The sequence below is a fragment of the Poecilia reticulata genome, linkage group LG14 (assembly GCF_000633615.1).
Source record: "Poecilia reticulata strain Guanapo linkage group LG14, Guppy_female_1.0+MT, whole genome shotgun sequence".
NCBI lineage: Eukaryota > Metazoa > Chordata > Actinopteri > Cyprinodontiformes > Poeciliidae > Poecilia > Poecilia reticulata.
The window spans coordinates 1,952,509-1,970,272 of record NC_024344.1 but is presented as its reverse complement, the minus strand read 5'-3'; the positions used below and the strand labels follow the sequence as shown (position 1 = coordinate 1,970,272).

Here is a 17,764-nt window from a genome sequence, read left to right as displayed (position 1 = left end):
ACACTGTGATTTAAATAAAAACTGAGCAAGACATATGCACGTCCTTAAAACATTGTTTTATGTCTACATTAAAATAAATTAACAGAGTGATATTCCCTAATACCAGGCCAGGTTGGAGATTTCTAGCCTTCATGCAAAGCTTATCAGCTTTTTACAGTTACTGGCATTTCAATATTAAACACAAAAACCTCATATCAAATCAGAAAGACATTAGGCTAACGTTCTTTCAAATTCCCAGTCTTCCCACTGTCTCGGACGCCAGACTTTTCTTATTATGAACAAAATCTGCATTTTGCACACGCACACACACGCTCACTCACAAAATCTTTTAAACGAAAGCCAGAAAAGTATAGCACTCCCATACTCTCTGTAAATCATAAAGACTCTTCTTATCTTCTGATAGCTAAAACATGCAGACATCGCAGGCACTTGGCGAGCATCATACTCATCAATTACTCCGAGAAATAACTTCCGTCTGTGGAAATTAATGGCGGCTGACAAGACACAGACAGGTCTTGGCACAATGTAGCTATTTTACGAATGACATCTGGACAACAAGATCACCTGTACCAAGTGACCCTGCTGGAAACGATGAAGAACGGCGGTCCGCAGCGGATGCAAGGCAAGCAGAGCGGGAATTTTGTTTTTTTGTTTTTTTGCGTGYACTGCAGAGGTCGGCCTGCAGCTCTGTCAACAGTTAGACCTTCTGCACCTGGCAAAGTGAAGCTTGTTTATTCGGGGTCATCTGGTGACGTGGTGATTCATTGGACTGGTGTTGAAGGTCTTTCTGGTGACCTTTGTCTTTTTCCTCTACCCTGCAGGCCATTTGGCCCGTGATAAACTAATGAAAACATTAAACCTCCTTCAGCCAGACTTGACTTTGCTGCTGAAGAGAAATTTTAAAAAGGAAATGCAGGAAAGTTAAATATTTCATAAGACCAATAAAAAGAGTTTTTTTAATCTGGAAATATCAGCCTTTTAAGAGGCATGCATAAATATGGCTGGACGATATGGATGAAAAACGGATGATTATAAAACCATTTCAAATCAGTCAAAATGGATCATTAGGTTTTGTTTTAAATATCTGAAAACTGCCAAACTGGTGGCATGACCTTTCCTGTTTTATTCAGTTTTCACTTCACTCCGTTGTTTATTTTTAAACACACATGTAACTTACCCAGCAGGCCGTTGCTAGGTAACCAAAGAGCAAGTGAGTTGCTAGGTAACCAAAGAGTGAGTGAGTTAGTTGATGCCACCAACCTTGCTTAGCTCACAGTTGAGCAGCTAAAGCCTTTCCTCTGCCTACATCTCCCAGAATGCAGTGGGATTCTGGATCTGAGTTAAGTAACTATACTGAGTATTGAATATTCTATCAAATGTATTATCTATTTATCACATGTCTATATTATATATATATATATATATATATCTGGTTTCTTGTTGCATTAATAATTCAATAATCAATAATAATCGATGTGGCATGGAGGTGATCAGCTTACTGAGGTGTTTAGGTTGTTTTAGCAGCTGCTTTCATCTGCATTCTTAGCTCTGGTGACTCTTATCTTCCCCTTTACAAAACTTTTGTTTTTTATGTCAGTTTACTGACCAACCAAGCACAGTGGTACCACGGCCATCAAAGCAGGTATTTGGTGTTTTTAGAATTGTGGGAAGTTTCCAAGTCCTGCTGGAAAACAAYTTCAGCACCGTCATGTAGCTTGTCAGYAGAGGGAAGTGTTAAATGCACTAAAATTTCATGGTACACAGCTGCTCTGACTTTGGACTTAATGAAACGCAGCAGACCAACCACCCGCAGACAACATGGCTCCTCAAATCCTGACTGATTGTAGGTATTTCAAACTTTACTTCACACCTCTCTATTTTACCATCAGACTCAGTGACTTTCTCAAATAAAACACAAAATTTACTTCTATCTGAAAAAAGGACTTGGACTCAGGAGCAACAGTTCAGTTCTTAGCCTGGATGGGGAAGTTTTTCATTATGGTTCAAGGTGASTTAACATGCGAGGATTGAAACCCACGTCCTGGAAACATCAGTGTTGAAAATCTCCTCTAAACTCCTCAATCTTAAATCGACAATCATCTGCAACTATGTTGACTGTGCAGTTTTTCCTTTCACTCAACTTTTCATTAACATTCTTGAATACAGCACTTACTAAGAACAGGTGACTTATTCAGCRGTCTTTGTTACAATTGATGGTCATAACACTGCAGAATTTTACAAACCTTCACTTTTCCCAAATTGTTCTGTTAAAAYACTTGTTCCAAAATAAATTATAAAAGCATTTTGTCTCTCTTAACTCCACACACAACACCGTATAATGACTTGAGAGATTAGTGAATTTTCCACAGGGGGACTCTAATGAAGCTGTACAAAGGTCTCAATGATGATCAGTAGAAACAGGATGCACCAGAGCTGAACTTTGACCTTCATGGCAAAGGCTGTTGGAATTTATGTACATGTAATTTTTTATGGGGTGTTTTTTTATTGATATATCAGCAAAAATCTTTTCATTATGGGTGTTCGGTGTTAGTTTTGAGGGGATTTTTGTTTTATTTGATACRGCTGTAACATAAAACGTGAACTAAGTGAAGCGATGTTAATGATTCCTGAACGCAGAGAATTTACATTTTCAGAAGCAATATTCAAWATGAACAAAAAAGCTTTTTAAAATACATTAGTGTGTCTAAAATCTATAAAATGTGTTTTGCCTTTTGAACTGAATTACATAAATGGACTTTGAYGTCTTTCTAATTTATTGATGCACATGCAAGGCTTTTTAACAAAGGATTGACTTTTGTAATGTGCCTCCCCATTTGTTCTATATAACACAATCAGCCACTTTTACACATTTTATGKCTCGTATTCGTTTCATACTTTACACGTCAGTTTCCATCTGGGGGAAATCAGAGATGATGTGGCATGAGAAAGTGACACGAAAAGCTTCCATTTATACCAAACAATTGTTTCAACTGGTGCAACATTTCTTCCAGGTGGGGCGACCTTTGCTTCCTGTTCCATCTGCACAGAAAAACCCAGCTGACATGTGTAATTAGCAGCCACCGGCGGTAAATCATCTCCACTCTGGCAACCACATGTCTCCTGTGTTAAATTTAGCWCAAGTACATCTCACARGAAACAGTTGGATTTAAACCTTTTCTTAAAAGTCTGATTAAGTCAAATATATTAGATAATTTTTGTGAAGAAATTYCACACTTTTCTAGAGTCTTCTTCCTAAAGTTTCTAGTCCTTTATATATAAAACACAAAAAATTCACAATCATTTTATGGCAGATATTTCTACAGTTGTCTGGTTTTATGAAAGGAAGGCAGACAGGAAGGAAGGAAGGCAGGAAGGATTGTTCTAAGGTTAGTTGAAAGAGGACAAAAAGAGAAAGGTCAAGAGCAAAAGAAAGGATGAATACATAAAAACAAAATCCCAGATAAAAAAAAATGACAAAAGAAAGGTTGAAAGAACACAAGGATAAAGACGTGACTGAAGATGGATAAAATGGCATCAGATAGGATTAAGGATGATGAAAAGATGTAAGAAAGGGAGGATGACATGAAGGATAAAGGCTGGACAGAAGGAAGGAACATATTGTAGGAGAAATAAAGGGCATGAGGGAGGAAAAAATGACAGGTATGAAAAGCATAACACATGCACAATATAATACAGAAAATGAAAAAAAAGAACAGGAAAATACTGAAACTGAAAATACGAATCCTGTAAAGTCATCCGTGGTGATTCTGATAAAAACCCAAAMAGGCCTTTGTACTATTTTTAAAAATGGTCTACCAGTAATAGACTCGACTGCTAAGATCTGAACTTTTGAATTAAGCTGTAAGAAAAAAAWCACCAAAGAAAATCAAGAAAAAATGAGGTAGTTATTTCTGCCTTTAATTACTAGCAGAACTGCAGCTCCTTTAGGCAACTATATTCATCACTTTCTTTTYATAAACTTACTCAGARAAATCTCATTGGTTGGAGTAATTTATTAGTTTGAAATGTCACATTGCACATTTAAATCCAGAGAACAGTTATACTGGTATCCAAAAAACTYTCTYTGTGATCAATATTTCAGCAGGTAATAAAAAAAAGAACACAAATACACAGACAATTTGTGAATGCATGAAAAAGACATCTTTATGGTAAAATGTGACAGCCGGCCCTCTTTGGTCCTCTTAGCAGCTGAACCAAAAAAATAATAATAATATTCCCTTTATATCTACTGCATTAGCAACAAACAGCGCTGATTGGAGAATTTAAAAGCATATTAAGCTGAAGTAAATCTTCTCTTGTTGCATAAATCAATCCGTAGCCTGYGAATCACAATCAGGGCCCTGGGTTGTTGATCAGTCGCTTCTGCACTAAAAGGGCAATAATTTGAGGGAAAATAACACATACAACAGTGCCCCCTGGTGGCAAAACAGATAACGTCTGCAACAAAACTGAGTAAGGCATTCATTTGGAAATTTCATAATTATAGAGAGCACTTCACAGTTCACCATCAAAAGCTGAAGTGCCATAGAGAGTTCTCTGTATTTACCGTTTAACGCCAAAAAAAGAAGGGGAGGGGGTGACTACAGTCAATCTGTTCAATTTGTTTCAATGAGAGAAAATACACTCCTCCTTACCCTGACTGGAAAATGTCTGACGGTTTGTGTCATGGTAGAAACAAACATGAAACATAACAAATACTGATTCTTTGCGGGCTTAGTAGATGAATAGGACTCGGGTGCGGGGCAGAGTGGAGAAAGTGTCGGCCATCTTGCGGATTCTGGCATAATTGATGAATCCGCGGAAGAAGAGCAAGAAGCCTGAAGAGAACATAAAGAAGGAACCATGAAATTAAAGAACCATCTTTCTTAAAATAATGATAGAACTCCATGACTGAAAAATGGAAACGCTTTCTAAATGTTGTTAGAATTACTATCCGGTTCCTGGCTTCACCAGTRAAGCTGTATGCAAATTTTTATTCAGCTTAACCGGCAGACATTTTGCTCAACTCTTTGAAATACCCACACATTTTATATCAAAATTCGGAGGACTCAAAGTTGTCTTTTAAAAAAGATTATGATCCAAACAAGCTGCCAAACGCAGAGACCTGTCGCTCTTTAGAGTCTTTGGTTGTTTGGCCAAAAATGATAAGAGTTAAGAAATGGTTTCAAATATAAATATAATATAAATTCCAATATTTTTGTGTTTTTTCATGCTATATCTACATCACATTTGCACAAGACATTGGCAGAACTGACACAAGGAATAATCAGTCATTTAGTTTTGTTGTTTCATTTTGTCATCAGCTGCAAACTACATATTCTTTTTTGTATTTTAAATACATTTATATAAATTGGTTTGATTGTCTTGTAAAAGTTTGGCACCTTTGTTCTAAAATAAGACATTTTTATTTCTTTAATTTAATAATGAGAACAAATACTTTACACAGTATATCAAATATAAAACTTAAGAAGATTTCATTCATTTATTCATCAAAGTGTTGTATGCAGTCCATGATTCATAGAAGTGAATCAAAACTTAATACTACAGAAATGTCAAGATTATTCATATGTTTTTAAATAACCTTGAGATTTTCAAAGTGCATAAACGACACTTTTCCCAGAATTCAGTGCCATTTACACAATATGTGACTTCAACTCTGTGATAAACCTCAGAAGGGCCAAAATGCGTCACAATCAGGAGTAAATGAATGATTCATCTAAGTGCAGAGGCTTGCTACTTACCCAACACCAGAAACACCCACCACAGCCAGTACTGTCCATCAAAGTAACCCGGGAAGTATGTGGAGAACTAAAAACCCAAGAAACAGTCACAAATAACCGGTTAGAACAAATATGGCCTGCGATGGTTTCACTCAAATTAGTTACGATCTTTAAAAGGCGAACAAAGAAAGGAGTACGGTCTTCAAGAGATCTTTGAGGAAATAGTTCAGTGCAAACAAGCTAACCACTACAGAGAAAGTATTTTAAATACCACTATGGTGTTTTGAGGTTTTTTTGATTTCTTTGTGTGTAAATAAAGCCACAGTTTATTGCATTGTGTGTGCGCAGCGAGTTGTTGGGTTTTGTTTTCCGTACCCTGACGATGAGAATCCATTTGATGAGGGAGAGTCCGAAGCCAGAGATGGCCCCGTAGCGTCCGGCCGCCGAAGTGGTCAGACAGAAAGACAAGAAGAACCCGATCCAGTTGAACAGGAAGGCCACTGAAAAGGGACAGATGGGAGATCAAAGTGGACAGATATAAGCTTGTACTCACAAATACAAATACTACTTTTAGATTATTCTGAGCAAAGCAATGAGTAACTAACTGAAGAACGTGAGCATGAAGATGCCATCATTTCCTATTCTCAGTTGATCAGCATCATCAAAATCATCTCTGGTGACAAAGTCTTCCTCCTGCAACACAATAGATCACAAAAAACTTCAAAAGCTGAAAATACGTCGCAGCAAAGCTGGACCTCAGCAGAGCTTCCCTACAGAGCCTCAAAGTGTTCACATCTCCTGAACCATTCGACATTTTGTCATCTATAAAGATGATTTTTGTGAGTTTTAATTACATTTTATGACACAGACTGACAAAGGAGTTGATAAATGTGAAGTGAAAGGAGATTTTAAAAAAAAAAACATTTTACTTTTGGATCTTTGTGCAAAATGCTGAGGAGGAAAATCAACAGTATAAATCACTAAAGCAGAGATCTGCAACCTTTATAACTAAAGAGTCATTTTACTCTCAGTACAGCCAAATAAAACTTGTCTAGAGCTGCAAATGTCACATGAATTTATATATTTTTTAAAATAAAAACACATTTTAGGCAAATGTGATTTTAAAGAACCAGCRTTTTATTAGCAATTTAAAGTAAAGATAAACATAAAAGAGGACGAATCTTTTTATAAACATAGAATCCAACTGAATTTTGCACTGAAARGACAGCAGACCTAAAAACATATTTCTGGCACTTTTGTGGAAATTCAATGTAAATATTACATGAAAATTTTGAAAAACGATCAAAAACTTACATTTGTTACTGGATCYGTTTTTAAAATCATGAACTGGTTCTTTTTCATTTTTAGCCAAAGTTATGATATGTGGCAATAAATATGAGGTAATCCTGGAAGAAAACCTGTTGGAGGCAATGAGCAACTAAATCATTAGCAAAACATTTGAGATCAGCGACCAAATGTCAAAATGTTTAGAAGGTATGAATACTTTTAAAAGCTACTGCACTTTGAGTAAATTGTTTAAGTCCAGCTGAATTTGAAACATCTTCTACCTGCATGTTGTGAAAACATGGAGTAATCTAAGAAACTATTGGGAGACAAACGGAGACATCACAACACTAAACCTAAATCAACATGGTCACTATGACTACAACCTTTAACTCCACAGATCCTGTGGGTCTTCTATGAAAATAGGAATAACTAACACTTTACAAAACACACGGGAAGGAGGGTGTACTGAAAACATAACACGATGTTGGGACATTTCTGTTTTCACAACACAAACTAGGACTAAGTAAGCTTCCTTTCATCACACACTACTCCAGGTTACCTCCAGTGAACTGTGAATAATATCGTCAAAAGTCTCCAGGCGTTCTCTGTGATGAGGTTGCTGCTGAGCGAAAGGCAATGTGTGGCAGAGAAACACAATGACAACAACCAATCAAAGAAAATTACAAGTTAAAACAGGCTGGCTTAATACAATAAAACCTCTCTGGATCAAACCATCATGTTAGTTTTTGAGAATGACTCATTAGTGTACAAAACAAATCTTCAAACTCTACTGGGAATTTGACTGGAATTGTGTTTTTTAGTCAGATATGACTAAAGACTAAGATGTTTTAGATAAAAATGTGATGGACACCAAAAAACAAACTGGTCCTCCATTGGGATTTTCAGTAGGATGACGGTCCAAAACATATCACCAAATTAATACAGAAATGGTTTTGTAGAGCATGTAGCTAAACCCAAATGAGCAAAAGACCACCAGAACTTTGAAAGATCTCAAAATATTGTGCAAAGAGGAATAGTACAACTTTCTCCTCTGAATACTCCAAACTTTTGAAATTTTCCAGATAAAAACTAAGAGCTGTTTTAGGATTTTTCMAAATACAGAGGGCAGAGGTAACAACAATTAAATTCTGGAGGCTGAGTCCTTTCTGGTTTGATTTTTTCCCCTGCAAAATAAATTTATAGACTCAATTTAAAATGTTCAAGAGGCTTCTGTAATAAAAAATGACAGGTTACTTTTATTTTATTCATCTTTACACAGAGTGACAACAATCAGCCTGATCAGGTTTTCAGGTCAGTTAGTTGGTTCTTTTAAATGTTTTGAGGTTGGAACAATTTGAAGACTGTTTTGTTCGGTATAAGAAAGTTTTGTGTTGGCATTTTGCTGCTGCACCATTAGGCAAATAAAGTMTWTTTTGAGCTGAAAATACATAGTTATGATTATATTTTAGTTAGTTATATTTGACAAATGATGCTTCTTATCCCATCATCACTTTACAWATAACACTGTTTTATAAACTTCTACTTGTGGAGAAATAACGCTTACATATTAGTTCTGAGCACTAAAGCATGCATTAGTTAAACTCCTTTTTCCAAAGCCATCACTGCATTTCCTTTCACTTGAGTGTAGAGCAGTTTTTAGTCTAATGAAACTGTTTTGTTCAAACCACAGATGTAATCAGAAAAGGAACATAAAAAGTATCTCAATCTAGAGCACTGTGTACTTCCTGYCTTGCAAGCAACTCCGGAAGTCTCTGAGAAAAAGTTCTAAGTGTATGTTAGAGTGAGACAATGTTAACAGGTGACATGATGACGGAGAAAAGAAAACGTGAGCCACTCACTCTTCCAGTCACCAGGGGAGCAGAGGTCTCTGCTTTAGTTCTTTCTGCTTCGTCATATGAGGGGAGCGTCGTTGCTACGTTGTAGGATGGAGGCTTAGGGAAAACCCCGTYTTCCTTGTAGTCAAAGTAGGCTGTAGATAAAAAAAAGAACCGTTTCATACACTGAAGAGCAGCACATTTAAAGGCAACTTTTCACATGTAACATGCATAGTAACCACTGAGGAGCTTGAAGATACTTCTATATCTCACCATAATTACACTAAAAGAGTAGATATTTATGTCCTTATCATATGATAAAAGATTTTGTTTTGTTTTAGGTAACATGATGCGGAGGTTGTCACTCGTGTTTCTCCGGTAAAGTTGATCTAATAGAAGCTTGTTTCCTTAAGCTGCTCCTATGCAGACCATAGTTAATATAATTCCCCAGAATATTTCAGATATAAAAACACCTCAGCATCAGAAAATCCACCCAAAATGAGTCAGTTTTACCAGCACTGTCCGCTGCGATGCTGCTGTATGGAGGAGGAGCTTCAGCTGCAACCTGGGGGCTCTCCTCGCTGTCCTCCTCGTTGGGCAGCTGGAGGACGAAGAAGCAAAATCTAAGTTTGCACCCTGGATGATCCCTTCTCTTTAGAAGGACATTTTTAAACATATTAAAAGGATGTCAAATCTGGTAGTAAATTATCATTGTTACATGAAGTCAAGTGGTGAAGTGGAACTTAAAATTATGAGTCAACAATAAGCTTTTAAAAAGGAAGAAAGTCTCAGAAAAATAAGCATGAATGCATGTCTCATTTCTCTTTTTCGTGTTATTTTCTTCATTAAAAGCAGAAAAAACATTACAATTATAACAAAACCACTTAATCAGCTTTTATCTTGTCATTCAGGGCTTAGTGAAACCTATTTCTCACACGTCAGCAAAAGCAACAGCACAAAAACAAGCAGATATGATCACCCGACATTACTTTCAGGCTTTTTTTTATAGAGCAAAAGAGACAGAAAAAACATTCTATCAAATTTTATCAATGCTGCAGATGAGCAATGAAAAATTAACCCAGTTACAACAGCAGGAAGGGAGAGTCAYACAGAAAGTTCAGGTTTGTTTTAGTGAAACCATTTTTAATGTTTCACCATAAATAACCACGATAGCAAGTCACTCCATGCAGGTTGTATAGACATGAACTCAGGCTGGAAGTTTAAACCCATAATAATGATGAGGACAAATAAATGAAACGCATCGTTATTGAGAATCAGTCCCACTGCATCTCCTGTTCATCTACATCAGAATCAGAATGCTTTTATTGTTGTTGTACCAAAGCACAGCAAAATTCATTCCAGTGCAGCCCATCCAAAGAAGACAATAAACAGACAAGAACAAGGAAGACGGGGTGCCTGAGACTGACGCCATTGTAGGCGTTGCCCTTTATTKTTAGAGAAAGACGAAATGACAACATCAGGAAGGACGAGGGGAAAAAAGTCACATCAGAAAAACCTCTACACACTTAGCAACATTCAGACACAGGACATGTAGCAACATTATGCGTGCCAGTGAAGGTAAAAAGTGGGTAGGRAGGGAGCTTTCGCTGAGAGCTAGAGAAGGAAATTTACATAATGTACATGGTTCTCTGGTTGTTTGAAGCACAGAAAAAATTAACAATTAACAAATTAACCTGCACAGTTTTCTTAGAAATTACCACCACACCTTGTCCTTGATGACTAAAACAACAATCTGGAGGTTTAACAATATTTACAATGACCAAAAAAAAAAAAAAAAAAATCACAATAGACAATCATGACTCAGAAACTATAGAAAGGCCACCTGTCACTCTCATAAGTAATGTGGGTAAACTACTAGCAAAACATCTGYAGGCTAAGTGACCAAGGAATCAGCTAAATATCAATTATATCTAAAGGTGTAATTGAAAAAGTAAAACTGCATATTTGCAGGATAATGTCTGCAATTTATGATTATGTATGTATAAAAAAGTAAGAAACATATAAAAGTAACAAACATTACATTGCAAATAATTTGTAATAATCAATATGCTTTATGTTTTCACAGCAATATTATTATTTTAAACAGTTTTTCTGTCTAAAATAATAAAATTCCTGATTATGTCTTATATTTTAGTATTTTATTGTTGCTTAAATAGCTTGTTGTCTTAAAACCAGGCAATGTTTACTCAAGTTTATCATTCCTGGAGGATTCCATGCCAATCTATATGCCTCTTGCAAATGAATGAATTATTAATAAATAAAAACTTCCTCCCAATAGGAACGTTCCAGTCCACATGGGACCAGTCTAAGTGTTGCAGTTTTAAAGCTCAACCCTAATAAAATGTGCTTTTTTATGTTAATGGACGTTTCACAGATGATAAATTACGTTTMAAAGTACCCACAGTCTTTGTAGAAAAATCTAGTCCAGGTTTTACTTGTTTAAAAACAGAACTTTGAAAATTATGTAAGTTAATGTTGACGCCAATTTTGAATTAAATCGTATTGTTCTTTCTAATGCAAAGATTTCAGGTCATATGAATGTGTTATTTTTTATTTTATTTTTTTAGGTTAGAATAGTTTAGATCACTTTAAGACAGAGGAACAGCTCTTTACTTCTTCGCCGAATCTGATGTTTGGGTGGGCGTCTTAGCTTGNATTATGTCTTATATTTTAGTATTTTATTGTTGCTTAAATAGCTTGTTGTCTTAAAACCAGGCAATGTTTACTCAAGTTTATCATTCCTGGAGGATTCCATGCCAATCTATATGCCTCTTGCAAATGAATGAATTATTAATAAATAAAAACTTCCTCCCAATAGGAACGTTCCAGTCCACATGGGACCAGTCTAAGTGTTGCAGTTTTAAAGCTCAACCCTAATAAAATGTGCTTTTTTATGTTAATGGACGTTTCACAGATGATAAATTACGTTTMAAAGTACCCACAGTCTTTGTAGAAAAATCTAGTCCAGGTTTTACTTGTTTAAAAACAGAACTTTGAAAATTATGTAAGTTAATGTTGACGCCAATTTTGAATTAAATCGTATTGTTCTTTCTAATGCAAAGATTTCAGGTCATATGAATGTGTTATTTTTATTTTTATTTTTTAGGTTAGAATAGTTTAGATCACTTTAAGACAGAGGAACAGCTCTTTACTTCTTCGCCGAATCTGATGTTTGGGTGGGCGTCTTAGCTTGTGTGCTTACATTAGCTTCGTTTTAACTGGTTTCTATAATCTCCAATTATATATTTCACAACAAAATCTAATAAGATCTTTYACTCTGATTGTTATTAATTTTCCTAATACAAAACACGGCCGTGTTAAAGACAACGATATAATACAAACACCCCTACTTGGGTGGCTAACAGCGAGCAGCTAACGCAAATTTGAGACGAAGCCGTGTTTTCACCTACCTGCTGATACCTGGCGCTCGACTCCGCCATTCCGCTCCAAACGGTAGTTAGCCCAACAGATAATACACCACCAATACACCCAATCGAAACAAAATTATATAACTGTGTAAACTAAAACATACGACAGTCAAAATGGAAAACTRCTTCTCTTCTATCAAGAGAAACTGATAATGTTGTAAAGGTAAAACACAGCAGAACRCGCATTACTTCCGGTTAATTTTGACGACTAATGAGTAGTGCTACCTAAAATATGTCTGTTTGTATATTTTTTACATATTTTTTGGCTTAGTTAAATTCCATATTCTCTTCTTAACATACATTTCGTTCCATTTTCGACTTCCAATAAATGTTTATGTGTTTCAACTTTGAAAGTAATCACGTCAGTTTCCGTTTCTTTCCTAACTTAACAAACCGTCGTCAAATCATTGACGTCATCCGCCAAAACAAACTCTCTACCGCCATCTTTTGGTGTAAAATGGAGAACATATTTTCAGCTGCTACAATTTTGAAAGTTTTTGTAGGATTATACTGGCACTGACCATAGAAAGTAGAAAGGAAAGAAAAAAAACAAAAACAAAAAAATAATAAATGAAAAATAAATAAAATAAATAAATAAATAAAAAAAAATAAATAATAATAATAATAATAATAATAATAATAATAATAATAATAATAATAATAATAATAATAATAATAATAATAATAATAATAAATAGGCAAAGGAAGTTTATTTGTATACCAAATTTAAGCAACAAAAAAATTTAACCTGTCAATTTAGGTGGATTTTTAAACTTATTTAACCATTATTTTGTCCCTTGAGAAAAAAATCTCCTTTTTGAGGGGGACCTGGATGTGGACCAGGTCTTTATAGATTAGCAATTTTGCAGTCCTTTTACAATTATCAGATTTATTGTATCTAATTAAAGAGTTAATATTATAAAGATAACAAAGTCTAAATATTTGCCTCATTTGCTGTTTTTTATTGCCTTATTTTCATTTAACTTATCAATCATAAAATAAAAAAATACACTAATATTTATGGTTATACCTTAATAATATATAAAAAGAGAAGTTGAAATAATATGCATACTTTTACAGGCCTGTAAACATAGGRACAGAAAGAAAATAAAGCAAATGTGGATGGGTCTTGAAACATTTTATTGTATCTTTGTGTAAAAGAAAAAGACAGCAACAGTACCTGTGACACTTTGTAAGCTCGTGTGTTGGAGTGGGTATATCTCGGACTGCTTTCCAGTCAAGTCTTATTGAGGATTCCTGTACCTAAGTAGCACAGGGAAGGTGGTGCCTATGTGCTTTTGGTTGTAATGGTGACAGACAATCTCTACGTCATAGAAACTGAACTGCACTTTGACGCGCTCATTTGGTGAGATGAGGAAACTGAGAGTGTAGAGGGCAAACTCAAACTCAGGACTGACGCCGATGAAGATGCTGCCCTTGGGCTTTATGCCGTTCTTCCAGCTGAACTGTAATGCCAGGATGTGTTTGTTCTCGTCAGGCTATGTTGAAGATTAAAAAAGGGGAACAGATGGGATTGAGCAAKTTATGTGTACAAATCTAAATKGACATAATCAATTCTTAAGTGGATGTTATACCTGAGGAGAATTTGCTGTGACACTGTAGCCTTTGTAATCAATGTGACCCAGCTTTTCTTGTATGTACAGCTGGATCCAGTTGTGAAAACCAATGACAGTCCGCCCTCCTCTTGTCTCCCCAACAAACACATGTTCAAATCCTGAAGAGTCTGGCCTGTGGGCAGAAACAGGAACATAAGATCAGTAACATGTTTGCCTTCATGTTACTATAAAGATTCCTTTTTCTGTTAAACAGCAAAGAAAAATGTCTAAACACCATATGGAATCACCTAAATTATTTTTAAGCTGCAGCTAGCACGCCTGTGGATCCACTGCTTATGAACATGATGGGCTTTAATTGTATTTTATGGCAGCTTCGACGTTTCTGAGACGTATTCTCTGTGTGAGRTGGTAGCCATCATGCTGTTAGATTCCTTATATTGAGTTATATTTACATGCTGTGTCAGTTACCACCCACCTGCTGGATCCTTTTCTCGCATAGAGTTCAAACCAAATTCTGTAGAGCTGCTCCTTGAATTCTGTGTCATCTTGAGGAGAGAGCTGCTTCTCCACCAGGTGTTTATGAGCAATCTAAAACCAGTAAGCACAAGTTTRTTTTCAGTGTTCTGTCATATTTCATTCACATTGAACCATACTGATTGGTGACAATTACACTAATTTATTTGAAGAACTTATCAAGCAAAAACTTGATTAAACAATAATTGCTCTGACTGTTTACATTTAAAGCTGCAGTACGTAACTTCTATAAAAAWTTTTAAAAAATCAAGCCCCTCTGCCTTCTCCCAGTGGAGAAGGCCAATTGCAGTTATATGCCAATCAGTCAGAAACAACCAATCAGAGCCAGGAGGAGGGTCTTAGCGCTGTCAATCACTCTCATTCTCACCTCCCACTTTCTCTCAGCTATGCTGAGAACTGGTTCACCACCAAATAGCCAGCCGTGACTGCTAAGGCTTGTAAGCATGTCACTGATAACAGTGGATAAAGGGTTTTCCTGGAACAGTACGTTGTTTCTCCAACATTAGCACATTGAGCAGCATTGATCGACAGTGCTAAGACCCTCCTCCTGTCTCTGATTGGTTGTTTTTGGTCAARAGTAGTGCATTTTTTCATATGGCAATAGAAGTTCAGAGGAGATCAACCTTTTTACAGATTATCTGTCTCATACTATACTGTCACGACATAATAATAMTTTTAATAAATATGTAAAAAGCCTATTTTTTATCAAAGTTACATACTTCAGCCGTAATAGGTCCATTTCCAGTACCTTCATAGTGCGAGTCTGAATGAYGGCATCCAGGAACCTGTGGTTCTCGGCCACTTCCTCAGCAGTTACAATCTCTGGCTCACCGGTGTCACTTTCATAGTTATCCAAAAGGGAGATAAAGGCTGCAGAATCAAATAAAGTTTTTTTTTTCCCATTATGTTTAGGTCCACATGTGCTACAGCAAATTAYGTAATGTTTAAAGCTGTCCAATCCCAGAAACACGAAGATTACACAGAGACAAGTCAGCCAAGCAGAAATCCTCTGAGCAATCCGTTGAGTGCTGAATAATTTCAGAAAATAAAATAAGAAAGAAAAATAAATTGGCCTTTTTCTGACTCCATTTTGCTCTAGAAATACCTTTCTTTTCTGAAATAAAAATCTTATCAGATGTGAAAGAAGATATTCATTTTTCTTCAGACCTATGCATGCTGTGTGATTATGCAATAACTGTGGTGTAGTTTCCCTTTAAGAGGAGGTGATTTTTGTGCATGACATGATTGCAGCAATTCAGATGTTTGTTAATTAGACTGTTGCATAAGTGGTGGAAATGTTTCCACTAATGTTTTTTTTACAACCTCAAAGGTTCATGTATTTTACCAGGATTTTTTTGTGAAAGACCAGCAGATTACAACATATTTGTGAAGATGAATTATGCATAGTTTTTATGACTATCTGGAAAGTTTAGAGTATTTAACCTACTTTATTCTGATACCCATAGATAAAACCCAGTGAAACTTTAAAAACACACCTAATTAAAAAGGGTCCACCTGTGTGTGTTTACAAGGCATGTGTGAAAGAGCTGCCATACTTTTTGATAACAGAAAGCWTGTAGCAGTAAAAAYTTGAGCACTGACCTAAAAATGTCTCCTTTTTGAAAATATTCTCATCAACAAATGTAAAYAAAGGAAGTCCTGCCCTGTCGTTGCTCTCATTGTCACCCATGCTGTCTCCAGCTTTGCCCTGCAGCAGAGAGAAATCATCAAATGATCACACTTTATGTTTCACTTCAAAAACCCACAAAGATCCTTAACTACTGCTTTTAACCAATGTTGATTATTAAGGTACATTTTAAACTGAGAGTATTTCAGATTAGAAAATGCAAATATATGCACTTGAGAATGGTACAAGTGCAAATATAACATATTTATCTTAATCTGGATTTCCATGAGTGTGGTGTACCTGCAGAGAAATCCTGTAGTCTTTTCCAGGTTTGAGTCGGTTGACGTCATTGTCCCAAATCTCCTGAACTATAGCCGACAGCTCTCTGTCACTCTCAATCATCATACAGCGACTCCTTGTGCTCCTTCAGTCTCCGKTTCCTTCTGTTCGCAGTGCTACAGCGTTTAATGTCTCAGCCAAACTCCAGAGGTATGCAAAATCTAGATATTCTGAATTAGTAAAATAAAAAATGCATTAGTTTCAAACAGATCATGTATAATTAAAACAAGATGTTTACACACACTGAATACAAAGGCAAAAACTTTTTTATCTCACTGTCAGATATTAAATCTGACTTTCCTTTTTTGCTTTAGGTCAGTTAGAATTACCAAAATTATTTATACTTATTTATACTTTATATTTATACTAGAACAATAGGAGAGATATATTTTTTTGAGAATTTTCAATTACTTTCTCTTTAAGAGCTTACATACTCAAAAATCACCTACATGATTTTATGCAAGCATTTTTCTGCAAACCTATGTTTGCTCTGTGATGCATTGGTTTGCACTTTTCCTTTTCTTTAAGTGCCTGAAATCCTAATTTGAGGCAGAATTGTATTGACTTAATTGCTGCTGGAGGGATGGGTACRCTTTACTAGATAAAGAAGGACCATTATAAAGAAATATTMCCCCCCACCCCCCACTCACCAGCTATATATTAGGAAGTTAAAGTTTGAGCACCAATCTCCCAAGTGAACAATGATCCAAGCCAGCTTTGGTGTAAAGCCGGGTAGGAAAAACAAAAACAATGTTTTGGACGGACCATCAGAAAGGCTGAATTTTAACTCTGAAATTWTGAATTCAAAATTCAAACAATCTATTGTAAAAAGCTTGTGGATGGATACACAAAAGGTTTGAGCCAATAAGTCATAGATTTGAAAAGGTAAGTCATTATTTTTGGTAATCCTAATTACATAAAAAAAGAAATTGTCTTAATTTAATGTTTTACAAGCAAAAAAAACGGTTATGTCTCATTTTTCCAATTTTTCCTATTTTAACTAGTTTGCCACAATTAAAACTTCAGTTTTGATGTATGGAAATCTAATCCAACATTCAAAAAGAATTTCATGTATTTTACAGGTAAAGAACGCCCAAATCATGGCCGAACGTCGAGCTCTAAGAGTTCAGCATAAGGCGGCAGCTCTGTAAGCATCAAAACTCACTGACCTGCTTCTTTCAGTCCCGATCTGCTTCTCTGAACCAACAAGGAACAACTGGTGACTGATGTGTGGAAGTTTCTGTGTAGGCCTGGTGCTCCCAGTACTGGTTCTTTGAGTTTCTGACTGCAGGAGTCTTTCATGGTAAAGGCCCAGCCAGTCAATCAGTCATTCATTGACTATGTAAAAGGACAGGAGGGGGGACGAGTCAGGGGA

At 35.9% G+C, this 17,764-nt stretch overlaps 2 protein-coding genes across 3 annotated transcripts; both read right to left on the bottom strand.

The window, feature by feature from the left end:
• Positions 1-3,993: 3,993 nt before the first annotated feature.
• On the bottom strand, positions 3,994-12,565 carry ndfip1l (Nedd4 family interacting protein 1, like). Of its 2 annotated transcripts, XM_008426933.2 has the most exons (8): positions 12,295-12,565; positions 9,377-9,464; positions 8,888-9,018; positions 7,588-7,647; positions 6,347-6,434; positions 6,117-6,241; positions 5,763-5,829; positions 3,994-4,838 (listed from the first exon to the last, which is right to left on the bottom strand). In XM_008426933.2, exons 1-8 carry the CDS (start codon positions 12,322-12,324, stop codon positions 4,735-4,737), a joined length of 693 nt encoding a protein of 230 aa, XP_008425155.1. In that variant the 5' UTR covers positions 12,325-12,565; the 3' UTR covers positions 3,994-4,734. The 2 variants fall into 2 exon arrangements, with proteins under 2 accessions (XP_008425155.1, XP_008425156.1); XM_008426934.2 differs by lacking the exon at positions 7,588-7,647 and having other exon boundaries at positions 12,295-12,557.
• An 866-nt stretch (positions 12,566-13,431) lies between these two features.
• Positions 13,432-17,761, bottom strand: endou2 (endonuclease, polyU-specific 2). Its single transcript, XM_008426932.2, has 7 exons — positions 17,559-17,761; positions 16,351-16,559; positions 16,026-16,131; positions 15,172-15,293; positions 14,365-14,477; positions 13,908-14,061; positions 13,432-13,811 (listed from the first exon to the last, which is right to left on the bottom strand). Exons 2-7 carry the CDS (start codon positions 16,453-16,455, stop codon positions 13,557-13,559), a joined length of 855 nt encoding a protein of 284 aa, XP_008425154.1. The 5' UTR covers positions 16,456-16,559; positions 17,559-17,761; the 3' UTR covers positions 13,432-13,556.
• Between the last annotated feature and the right edge of the window lie 3 nt (positions 17,762-17,764).